Here is a 13,007-nt window from a genome sequence, read left to right as displayed (position 1 = left end):
TTCAGTGACCCAGTCACTTCCATGCCCCAGGAGTCCTGTTTATGGCAGTATTTGTGGGGAAAGTGACTTGACTGAAAGGAATGTATAGGGAATTGATCTGCTATAGTTCATCTGGCTGCAGAGAAAACGAAGAGGAAACCAACTCAGTTGAGCAGATATGAGACCATCCTTGAGTTCTGTCTTTTACATTATTGTCTGCCAGCTCCTGCCCAACTTCTCCCGTCCCCACCTTGTCGACCTGAGGTAACCGAGGAGTTAGCGCCAGAGGCAGTTCTGTGGTTGTAACAAGGAAGTGTCTTGGGGGCAGTACTTCTGCTCTCCCCTGGCACCTCCGGCCAGCACCTGCCTCTGACCCGCGTGCCTCTGCAAAGATGCAGAGGTCGAAGCACGTTGCTTTGCGGAGCTGAAACGCTCCCGGATTCCACCTTGCGCTCCAGCCCACCAACGCCAACCGGGATCTGGGGATCACCGCCAGGATCCCTGTGGGTGTTCCCGTGTCCTCCTTAGATCCCCCTTCACCAGCTCCAGGCCTGCCCCCCCCACTTGAGGGTCGTCCTAGGTTCCCCGAGGCCCTCCACACCCTGGGGCAGCCCTGGGCTCGAACCGGGCACAAAGGGGGAGGGGCGGAAGGCGCGAAGCCGGGTGGGGGGCGCCGGAGCTCCAGCGCCACACTGCCCCGCGCGGGATTTGTCGCTTTCAGCTGCAGCAGCTGCAGCGGCGGCGGGAAGAGGGGTGGGGTGGTGAGAAGGGCTGGAGCCCCGGCCGGGAGGGAGGGACGGAGGGGGGCTGCGAGGCTGTGCCGGAGAGCCGGAGGGGTGCTCTGCGCTCCCCCGCCCTGCTTCCGGAGCGAGGATGCAGACTCTGAAACTGGCGCTGCTGGGCTGAGGTGGAGGCAGGGGAGTTGCAGCGCGAGGCTCCGTGAGTGTGTCTCCTGAGCGCCGAGAGGCGGGGGAGGCGAAGGACCGGGAGGAGGAGGAGGAGAAGGAGAAGGAGGGGGAGAATGCCCGGAGCCGCCGCCGCGATGCTGCCGGCCCAGGAGGCTGCGAAGCTGTACCACACCAACTATGTGCGGAACTCGCGGGCCATCGGCGTGCTGTGGGCCATCTTCACCGTTTGCTTTGCCATCGTCAACGTGGTGTGCTTCATCCAGCCCTACTGGATTGGCGACGGCGTGGACACCCCGCAAGCCGGTTATTTCGGGCTCTTCCACTACTGCATCGGTAACGGCTTCTCCCGGGAGCTGACCTGCAGGGGCAGCTTCACAGACTTCTCCACGCTGCCCTCGGGCGCCTTCAAAGCCGCCTCCTTCTTCATCGGCCTCTCCATGATGCTCATCATCGCCTGCATCATATGCTTTACCCTCTTCTTTTTCTGCAACACGGCGACCGTGTACAAGATCTGTGCCTGGATGCAGCTCACCTCCGGTGAGTGCGCTCTCACCTCCGTGGAGGTGGGGGTCCCCCGGGCGTCCGGGCTGGAGGGGCGGGAGAGGGAGGCATCCGGGCTGGGCGCGCCTCGGGGTGCCGAGCAACTTAGCACGCTTGGGCTTGGAGGTGTAGGTGGCGGGAGCCCTGGGAGGCCGGAAACCCCGGGCTTCCCAGACCCGGCACAAGCTTCTAGTCCCGGGGCTTTGAGAACCTCCCAAGCGCTGGGACACCACTCAGACCCGCTGGAGGCAGGGCGGTTGCTGCGCCGGGTCCACTCGGAACTAAGGAGGGGGAGAAGTGGCCGCTTCAGGGCGCGAGCTGAAGGTCTAAGGAGGGACTTGACACGGCGGGGCGAAAAGCAGATTCGGAGAGTGGAAGGAGAGTCAGCCTGCTCGGTCCCTGACTGGGACGGTGTCTGTCACTGGTCCTTGTAGGAGGTGGTAGTGGCTGGATAGGAATTGTTTCTCTCTGTACCGGGCAGTTAGAAAAAATTTCTCATGCATCTGGAAATGAATACATCCTAATTGTTCTGGGTTTGACCGTTTTAAGAAAAATGTAGCTTAGAATGTTCCTTAACAATTCCCCGATGTCAAGTCTTCAGTTTGCTTCCTGGACAGAGCACAGGTGCTTCCATTCCATCTTTAAACAGAGAGAGGACTTGAGGGAATCAAGGTCTCATTCATTTTCGGGAAGTGGCTTTAGGGAGATGGGCTAAGAGCAAAAACCGTTTCACTAGCATCTCTGCTTGATCTTTGCCTGTTGGTGACAGAATTTTGCTGGCTGGAGAATATGAAAGTATTTTTTCCTAAGTATCAAAGTTACTCTTAACCCAGAAGGCTGAGGTACATTTCCTGGTGGCTTTGGGGAGTCGCGAAACAAAACTGACTGCTTTCTCTTCCTGCGCTGAAGCTGATTCCCTCTGCCAGCCACCTTGGGTGCCCTGCCTGCTAAGTCAGACTCCATTCTCCAGCACTTGACACCCCTTTTTCCCCCAGCATTGCCGGAGTCGTTTTGATTTTATGGGTGTTCTGGTGTGGAGGAACAGATGTCTCAGGCAGCCAATTTTTCTCATTTGTGTTTTGTTTTATTTGATTGTTTTCATATTTTAAAGGTGTTACCTTCGAGATTTTGTAGTTATGTGTATGCTCTGGAAGGTTTTCCAGGGTAGGGATTTGATCCCCAAATTTACCAGAGAGTTCTAGAATGATTAAGACCTTAAAGGTTCTGTACAGTAGAGATAAGGTTCATGATTTTATACTGATAGTTTGATCTGAGAAGCTGGTGGAAGACTCAACTAGAATGGAAATATTTGCTTTGTGTTAAGTGTGTCAGCGATTTTCATTTGTCATGAACTGTGAACATGCCCCATACGAAAGGCACCAGCAGAGGACCCCTCATCCCACATACGATTATCCTCCTGGGATGTAAGAGCGCTTTTCCCTCTGTCATTCCACTCCCAGCTTTTCGAGGCACTCCCCTGCCCCACACACACACACACACACACACACACACACACACACACACTGTTTTTATATATAAACACATAAATACTTATGGTCATTTTCACTGCAGACTAACTATAAGATTTGGAATAAATTAATGTATTTTGTTTGTTCTTGACACTTAACTCTGTTTGACTTTGAAGACAATAGGACATTGAAGATGCAGATGTTTTAGAAAAAGAGTTGACCCTGCACAATGCATTTTAACTTTTCTAAGTTTAATGACCTATTTAGACTGGTGATTCAGATTAGATTGTTTTTCAAAGGTCTGTTATAAATATTTCTAAACAAAGTTCTAAATATTTTATTTTAATGATATTTTTGTACTCTAAATCAAAGTTTTTTTTTCTTTTAAAAGGAAAGAAAACTATCTTTATAAAAGAATTACCTGCTTTGAAGATAGCACTGTCTGCAACTATTAAATTTTTTTCCTTCCTCATCCTGGAATACAGTACACAAAAATAACTTATTATGAGGTAGTAAAATATTATGTCTTGTTTTCACAAACTTTGCATAAATATACTACCATGTTTCCTATATGTCCATGTAAAATGTGGTGATAGCCTTTGTACCAAAGAAGATACAGGGGCATTTACTTCATTTTTGGATCAGTACAGATCCTTAAGTTCTAGGCATAATTTTTAAAGCCTTTATTTGCAGTTTATGTGGTATTTTATTTCTAGATAAACCATAGAAAGACATAACTTTATTAATGAAGTATATGGATTAAACATGGGTAATGACAATAGAACAGTTGAGAATCAGAGTCCATTATATTCACAGGTTTTTTAAGGAATGGGATATAGAAGATAGTTCTGACCAATGTTCACATTTAACGTGGTTTGGGGGGGTTTATTTTTAAGTCTCATGACACAACAAGATATTTAACACACTGTATTGTAAGTTATTTTCAAAGTTTAGTTTCTAACATTTAGACTATTTCTTTTTAATGATAAGAAGATTTTTTCATACTTTTAACTGCACCAAAGCCAATCTCAAGTGTAATGTGCTAACTATGACAGATGAGACTTAATGTACCATTTGCTTATTAGAGACTGTTTAACCCTCATTGAAAGTCAAGTGATTAACTTGTGTATTTAGTTATCTAGGCATTTTAATATAGTAACATCATCAATTAAAGCCAGGTAGAATATAAAATCCCATATGAAATGACACAATAAGGTGATGAGGCAGGAGATTTTCTTGTGGCAATACAACATCAAGGATAATTCCTTTTATGATTCTGAACAATAAACTAGGAAAAAGTACTTAGTTTATTGGACCTGGAAATGATGTTGCTCTTCTATCTAGATGTATAAAGCACATGTAATTAATGGTATTATTATGCACACCTGCCCTCTTCCTTGCATTCTCCCCTCTAAATCATTATTAGCCTCAGTGGAGTGAAACTATAGAATTAAGAGCTAATACACTGTTGTTGGATATAATTCTATACTTATGGGCCATGCCTGATATAAAGACTGAGGATATAAAAATAATACATAAAATGAATAAAAATCAAAGATGCAAGATTTCCTAATCTACAGAGACAACTTTTTGAGGAGAAAAGGGAGACTTTTCTTCTTTCCATATGATTTCTCTAATACTAATAGAAAAGAGGTAGATCTCTGATTGGTTGTGTAGGGTAATAAAGCCCAGATTTAAAAAAACTCAGGGTTAAAGGAATTTTGTCACTCTGGGAACTTGATTTTCTGCTCCTCCAATTTGGTCTTTAAACAGTGTTTTTAGTCTGTTTCCAAGTCTTGTAAAGGTGTTTTGTTTGTTTCACTGACTATAAGCCATATCTTAAATTGTTTCCAGAAGCCTAAATGTTAGCCATTATAAGCCGAAGGGATCTTTAAAAAAACAACAAAAAACTAAACTAAGGCATTAAAGCAGAAATTAAGGGGTGTTTGTTTGTTTGTTTGTTTGTCTTTTAAGACATTCACCATGAACTTCTTGGTTGAAGGCTAAGGGTTACTCACTTTCATGTGTGAAGAAGGGACACCTGAACCAGGTTGAATTCTCTTATTCAGAAGGGGTAAAGTTAGGAAAAGAGTTTACATTTGCCAGATCCCTTATATTTTGTCATTCCAAGTGTACCAACAAGAAGCGCCACCAAAATGGCAAGGTTCTATGGCAGGAGTTAAAGGCTGAATTGCTAGTCACTTTCTCTGGCCTCCCAACCTTAGTTTTCTCAGATATTTTTAAATAGCTTGTTGTCTTAAATTTTATAACTGTCATTTAGGTGAGGTTAGTACCAGAGATAATAATCATTGCATTTTTTAGCTTGCAAAATTAGTCTTTGTAATGTTAAACAATTCTATTTCATAGCACTTTGCATATTTTAATATATCTTATCAGTGTTTGAGATAAGATATGCTTGTGTGTTTGTTTGTTTAATGTCTGTCTTCTCCAGTACATTGAAAGTTCCATTAAGCCATGTCTGATTTTCTTCATATAGCATAGAGGTCAAGATCATGGACAATGGAGTAAAAATATGTTAAGCTAGAACCCTGATTCTGACATTTACAGACTCAGTAACCTGAAAAATTAATATCTTGTACTTCAGTTGATAATTTGCAAAGTGGGCATATGGTTGTCCTTACCTCAGAAGATTGGTACAAGACAGGCATGGAAACATGGAACAGGCTGACAGTGACCAAAGGAAGGGGGGAGGGAGATAATGGTGGAAAGAAGAGGAAGGAACTAGTCAAAGAACATGTATGACTGACCCACAGATGTGGACAACAGTGTAGGAACTGACTGTGGGAGTGGGGGTGGGGATGGGCATGGGCAGAGAAGGGCAAAGGAGGAAAAATTGGGACAACTGTAATAGAATAACAATAAAAAATTAAATGAGGTAATGTATACACTGAGAACACTGCTCAGCATATAGTAAGCAAGAGCTATTTGAATTTAAGAGGTTTAGTTACTGTTCTTGTATTATTATTATTATTATTGCTGTATCCTGGCATACAGTAATATGTGTATGGCTGGCACATAGTAGGTATGTTGAGTTAATGAATTTTTTTAAACTGAACAATTAATGGGACAAAGAATGAAAGGAGAAAGGCATGAAATAAAAATTTCCTACATGCCATGGTGAGAAGTGAATGCCATGTAATTGAAAGCCATGGTGCTCATCTTTCTCAGTGGCTTGTGGAATCAGCTGTAAACACACTAAATGAATTTTTCCAAAATGCTTTGATGTCAGTGGTTGTGACTTGAAAGCCTAATTCATGATGAGCTTATTCTCAAGTGGAGGCTTTTAATGATGCAAATTTCCCTTATCATTTAGTTTCACATGAAAAAAATCACAGTATTCAAAATTGAACTTTTATGTAAGAATCAAAAGATCAGTTTTGTTTTTTTTTTTAAATAAGAGCAGGCACCTTGATCCAGGATGGCTTTCCTTATACGCCTTCAGGAGCAATCCAGACAGAGGAGGATATGTCTTCCAAATTCCCCATTTTTCCTTTCTGGGCATTGTGCAGATGTGCTCTTCTTTGTCCTGCCAGGGAGCCTGCCAGGCCTGATCAGATGGGTGGCCCTGTTGTGTGCAAAGCTATGATGCAGGTGCTCCAAAAAGGGGACAAGATTGGGATTTGCTCAAGTGCAGACTTGGCATTCAGAACCAACACCAGTTCTTACCAGTGGCTGGGGCTGAGCAGTATGAAGAAGCAAGATCTTGCCTCAGAGAGATTCTGATCCACACTAAGTTCAGTTGTGGAATGCCCATAGAGGGGTTTCTCCTCTGCCAAAGCATTTTAAACATTCCCCTAGATTCAGAGCAAAGAACATATAGCCCAGTGAGGGTGGTTTTCATTTTTATTTTCTTTTTAAATTTTTTATTTATTCTTTATTTATGGTTTAATTTAATCTTTATTGTATTATTTTACATTACATTTAGTCCCCTTATATCTCCCTGCAACCAGCAGTCACCACACTTTCGTCCATGTCCATGAGTTCTTTTTCCTTTTCGCTTAATACCTCCACCCCCTAACCCTCACCACTGAATAGCTGTCATCCTGCCCTCAATCTATGAGTCTGTCCCATGTTCCTTGTTAATTTAGTTTGTTCATTAGCTTCTGCATATGAGTGAAATCATATGGTGTTTGTCTTTCCCTGACTGGATTATTTCACTTCACATAATGTTCTTCAGGTCCATCCATACTGTTGCAAAGGGTAAATGTTTCTTCTTTTTTTGTGGTGTTCCATTGTGTGAAAGTCTCATAGTTGTTTTATCCACTCATCTACTGATGGGCACTTGTGTTGCTTTCATATCTTGATGATTGGAAATAGTGCTGCAATGAACATAGGATGTTCTTTTCAAATTATTGGGTATTTTGGTTTTTTTTTTTCAGCTTATTCCCAGATGTGGGATCTCTTGGTCAAAAACCAGATCCATTTTTAATTTTTTGAGGTATCCCCATACTGCTTTCTACAGTGGCTGCACCCATCTGCATTCCCACCAACAGTGCAAAAGGGTTCCCCTTTCTTCACATCCTCACCAGCACGGGTTATTTGTTGATTTATTGATGATAGCCATTTTGACACATGTGGGATGGTGTCTTATCGTGGTTTCAATTTGCATCTCTCTGATAATTAGTGACATTGAGTATCTTTTCATATGTCTATTTCCCATTTGTATGTCCTCTTTGGAGAAATGTCTATTCAGGTCCTTTGGCCATTTTTCAATTAGAGGGATTTTTTTTTGGTATTGAGTTTTATAAGTTCTTAATGCATTTTTGGATATTAACCCCTTATCAAATGTATTGACAAATATGTTCCCCCATTCTATGGGTTGTCTTTTTATTTTGTTGATGGCTTCCTTTGCTGCACAAAAACATTTTAGTTTGATGTAGTCCCATTTAATTACTTTGAATCCCTTACCTGGGGAGATTCTGATAAAAATTGCTGCAAGCAATGTCCAAGATTTTGCTGCCTATGTTTTTTTCCTAGGATTTTTATGATTTTTGGGTCTAACACTTAAGTCTTTGGTCCATTTTGAATTTATTCATGTATGTGATATAAAAAGGTGGTCTAATTTCATTTTTCTGCATGTATTTGTCCAATTTTCTAAACACCATTTATTGAATAAACTAGCACATTGTATATGTTTGCTTTCTCTGTCAAATATTAATTGATTATAAAGGTGTGGGGCTATTTCTGGGCTCCCTGTCCTGTTGTATTAATCTATGTGTCTGTTTTTATGCCTATGCCATGCTGTTTTGATTACTACAGTAGAGTTTGGTATTAGGTAGTGTGATTCCTCTGACTTTACTCTTTCTTCTCAGGATTGATGTTGCAATGCGAGGCCTTTAGTGATTCTATGTAAGTTTTTGACATATTTGTTCTAGTTCTGTGAAATATGTCATTGTAATCTTGATAGAAATTGTGTTGAACCTATAGATTGCTTTGGGTAGTATGGACATTTTAAAGATGTTAATTCTCCCTATCCATGAACACTGTATGTGCTTCCACTTATTTGTATCTTCTTCAGTTTCTTTCTTCAGTGTTTTATAATTTTTTGAGTACACATATTTTACATCCTTGGTTAGATTTATTCCTAGGTATTTTATTCTTTTGAAGCAACTGTGAATGGGATTGTTTTATTGATTTCTGTTTCTGTTGGTTCTTTATTGGCTCTTAAAAATAAAACTGATTTCTGGATATTAAGTTTATATCTTGTGGCTCCGCTGATTTCATTTATCAATTGTAGTAAGTTTTTGGTGAAATCTTTGGGGTGCTGTATGTACAGAATCATGCCTTCTGTGAATAAAGGCAGTTTTACTACTTCATTTCCAATTTCTTTTTAGAAAAAGAAATGACCGAGCATATAGATATATTTGCAACATGTGGCTCAGTGCACAACTGTGTGTGATGTAAAGAGATAAACTATGTGGGGAGGAGTAGAAAAAACTTCAAAGCACAGTGGGGTGAAGCAGACTACTTCAGGAAAATTCTAATTTGTGGTCTTAATAGCAAGACTAGGAGAGTATTAAAGTGTAATTTCCATAATATATTTTAACTTTGGGAGTCCATATTAGCTCTAATTATTGTGATTTTTCCCTATTATGAGTCAACTGGAATTTTTATTGGATATGAGAAAAGACCAAGGAACTAACCTTCATACTTTACAATAACAAGAACATAATCACAATGGAAAATAAGATCCCAGTTTCCTTAGCAAATAGTAGTGGGTAAATTATTTGATGACTTAAACATAAATCTGTTATGAAAAGTCATTTAAGACTTCTGGGCAAGATGCAGGTGTATGTAAACATGGCTCACCTCATGCACAACCATATTAAAATTACAACTAAACTATAGAACAACTATCACTCAGATCCATCAGAAATCAAGTTGAATGGAAGTACAACTATGGAACTAAAGAAACCACATCCAGTCCTGGCTGATATGGCTCAGCAGATTGAGTGCTAGCCTGTGAACCAGGGGGTTGCTGGTTCGATTCCTAGTTGAGGCACATGCCTGGGTTGCGGGCCAGGTCCCCAGTGGGGTTGCTCAAGAAGCATATTAATGTTTCTCTCCCTCTCTTCCTCCTCCTTCCCCTCTCTAAAAATAAATAAAATCTTATTACATCCAGCCACATAGGTAGGAGGGGCAGAAGGGTGGGGACTTGGAGACACAAAACATTGCTGGTCCCACATCCACATGTGGTGGATAAAAATTCAGGAGTGAGGGGTCCTAACTTCACACTAGGCCCCTCAGCCCAGGATTCCTCTCCCAGGAACATAAATCCCACATAATTTCTGGCTATAAAAACCAATGGGCATTGAGTCAGTGTAAGAAACCACAGACCTAGAAGGTGGGTGCCATATGAGTCTCCATCAGTTAATCTGACTCACATGGTTTGCCCCACCCTGGTGATTCTTGAGTCTCTGGCACACCCAAGCTGATAATAGTGAACTTTTCATATGAATGATTTCTTCCAGCTCATACTTCACTTCTTCCTAGATCCTGCAAACAAGCAACAGTCAGCTTCAGGCAGCCCCCAGCCACTGTACTTCCTGCTACGTTGCCCCAGGCCTGGCACTAGCAGCAGCCAGCCTTGGATCATAGCTTGGCCTTACCTGGAAACCTTCAAGCCCAGCACAAGCAGCAGCCACCTACAGATTGCTTTGCAGCTCAGTCTGGGTGACCCCAAGCAGAACACAGGAGGTGGCTGAGCTTGTCCTGCACCACACAGGAAACCCCAGACCCTGCTCACTTAGTGGACAGCTACAGATCATGTCAGAGCACCACCACCCTGCTCCTGCACAGCTGATCCTCCACAGAGGGCAAAGGTTGGTGGTTAGTGGTCCCACCGTGTCCTTGCAGCTAACTATCCTGGGTAAATCCCTCTCATTGACCTGTCAACAGCAATCAAGTCTCTCAACTATAAGAGAAGGGTGTACTGCCCTCCCACATGGAGGGTACACGTTGAGTACCAGCTTCGGTAATAGGGGAGGCTGTGCCATTGGATTTTACAGGACACCTACTATATATTAGGCCATGCTACCAAAACAGGGTGTCATAGCAGCTCTACCTAGTACATAGAAACAAATACAAAGAGACTGTCAAAATGAGAAAACAAAGAAACATTGGCCACAGGAAAGAACAAATCAAAATTTCATAAAAAGAACTAAAGAAAATGGAAATAGGCCATCCATCAGATGCAGGGTTCAAAACACTGATTATAAGGATGCTCAAGTAACTTAATAAGTACCTAAACAGCATAAAAAAGATCCAGTCAGAAATAAAATATACACTAATTGAAATAAAGAACAACTTACAGAGAATCAAGAGTAGAGCAAATGAAGCCAACAATCAAATCAATGTATTGGAACAAAAGGAAGCAAAAAACAACCATCAGAACAAAAAGAAAAGAATCCAAAAAATGATGGTAGTGTAAAGACCTGGGACTAATTCCAATGTACCAAAATTGACATCATGGGGTGACAGAAAGAGAAGAGAAAGAGCAAGAAATTGGAAATGTATTTGAAAAAATAAAGAAAGGAAACCTCCCTAATTTGGAGAAGGAAATAGACATGCAAGGCCAGGAAGCACAGAGTCCCTAACAAGATAGATGCCCAAGATAGATGCCCACTCTAAGACACATAATTAAAATGCCAAAGGTTAAAGATAAAGGGAGAATCTTAAAAGCAGCAAGAGAGAAGAAGTTAGTTACCTACAGGGGAGTTCCCATAATTCTGTCAGCTAATTTTTTAAAAGAAACTATGCAAGCTAGAAAGGATTGGCAAGAAATTTCAAAGCCATGAAAAGCAGGGACCTACAGCCAAAATTGCCCTACCCAGCAAAGCTATCATTTAAAGTCAAAGGGCAGATAAAGAATTTCCCAGACAAGAAAAAAACAAAAGAGTTCATCATCACCAAATCATTATTATATGAAATGTTAAAGGGACTTATTTAAGAAAAAGAACATCAAAGCTATGAACAACAAAATTGCAATAAAAACATATCTATCAGCAATTGAATCTAAAAAGCAAACAACAAGAACAGAGACAGAATCATGGATACGAAGAGTTTTGATGATTGCTGGATAGGTAGAGGGCGTGAAGAGGTGAGGTGATTAAGGAGTATAAACTGGTAGTTACAGAATCTCTATGAGGATGTAAAGAACAGTATAGGAAATGGAGAAGCCACTGAACTTATCCTCATGACCCATGGACATGAACAATGATGTGGGGATTGCCTGAGGGAGCAGGTGGTTCTGGAAGGAGGCAGGCAAAGGGGGAAAAATTGGGACAACTGTAATAGCATAATCAGTAAGATATAATTAAATTAAAAATACAAATAAATAAATGGCTCTTCATGAGAGTGATGCTGTCTTCAAGCTCCTAGCTCAAATGAGCCTTTCTCCCTATGCAGCTGATAATTGTGGCAGCTGCCTCCCTCTATGTATCAAGGACAATAGCAGAGACACGGTTTATTTCTCAGTAAATGTCCAAGTTGTGACAGGGTATTGTGTTCTTCAGCTTCAGAATGAGGACAACTCCCCTTTGCAGGGTAGAGGTAGGAGGGTGATAGAAATATTTGGGGCTTCACCCGCTGCTGGAGGCACATATGGCTCATCACCTGTAGAGTAAATCCCATTTCTGAGCCCTGGGTTCTCAGATCCTGACATGCCTTCCCTGCCAGCTGGCCACCATGCCACAGTCAAGTTTTTTCTTTTCTTTTTTGAATCTATTGTTATAAGATATAAAGAAAAAGGGGGTACCTTAAGTCTTGGAAGTCACTGACCCTTTAGTCTAAACTAGCATCAGTTATTTCACCACAGGCAGATTTGGATGATGCAAGGGAAGAGAAGAGGGTGATAGAGTATCTAGGGCCACAGAGGAATGGCAGATGGAAAGGGAACCAGTCCTCATTTTGACCAGCCTCTGGCTGGACCTTACATCTCTCCAGAGGCCTATGAAGTTGGCTGAAGGCCACAGAGCCACACAAGATACACAATGTACTTACTGCATGCAGTCGGTCAACAAACACATGTCCAGTGTCTTACAGATGCTAGGCTCTGAGCTGCCTCCCAGGATAGAGCCTTGAGTAACACAAGGAAGTCTCCAAACCCCACTGGTCCTCAACCTGCACACAGGTATACGCTGACACTTGTCATGTGGTCAGAGCCAATGAAGTAAGTGATGTTTGAGCCGAGTCCTGGGGAGGAGACAGGAGGAGAAGAAAAGAAACAGCACAATGAATGATTGAGGCACTTAGGACACTGTGTGGCATAGGTTAGGTGACACTCTCCCACTGCACCCTGAGGAAGTACTTACTCTGTCCCTGTGGGCCCAGCAGGGGCTGGTGAGGAAGCAGTTCCCAGAACCATGTGCACCTCTCTCTGAGACTGGGGGCATGCAATAATTCTCCACCAGACTCCGTACCCCAAAGGCAGGGCTGAGACTAAGCTACAACATGGGCCACACTCACCTGAGAGATGCCTGGATCCAGAAAGCTGATGCCACTTTCTGCAGCGAGCTGGGGAACCCCCTGCAGAGCACTAAGTGAGTTGCTGAGGCCTGAACCTGGAAGGTGGACACTAAGCCAGAGCCAG

At 42.3% G+C, this 13,007-nt stretch overlaps 1 protein-coding gene across 2 annotated transcripts in view; it reads left to right on the top strand.

Moving 5' to 3' along the window:
• Window positions 1–819: 819 nt before the first annotated feature.
• The window catches only part of LHFPL3 (LHFPL tetraspan subfamily member 3), a 226,943-nt gene continuing 214,755 nt past the window's right edge, over window positions 820–13,007 (top strand). For both annotated transcript variants that reach the window (XM_053668909.1, XM_053668910.1), the window contains exon 1: window positions 820–1,424. In XM_053668909.1, the coding sequence (XP_053524884.1) occupies window positions 1,001–1,424 (424 nt within the window). In that variant the 5' untranslated portion in view covers window positions 820–1,000. The remainder of the gene's footprint in view (window positions 1,425–13,007) is intronic.

The sequence above is a fragment of the Artibeus jamaicensis genome, unplaced genomic scaffold, assembly GCF_021234435.1.
Source record: "Artibeus jamaicensis isolate MK-2021 breed Jamaican fruit bat unplaced genomic scaffold, CSHL_Jam_final contig_518, whole genome shotgun sequence".
Taxonomy (NCBI): domain Eukaryota; kingdom Metazoa; phylum Chordata; class Mammalia; order Chiroptera; family Phyllostomidae; genus Artibeus; species Artibeus jamaicensis.
The sequence above is the reverse complement of the archived record's forward strand: the minus strand, read 5'-3'. Positions and strand labels throughout refer to the sequence as shown.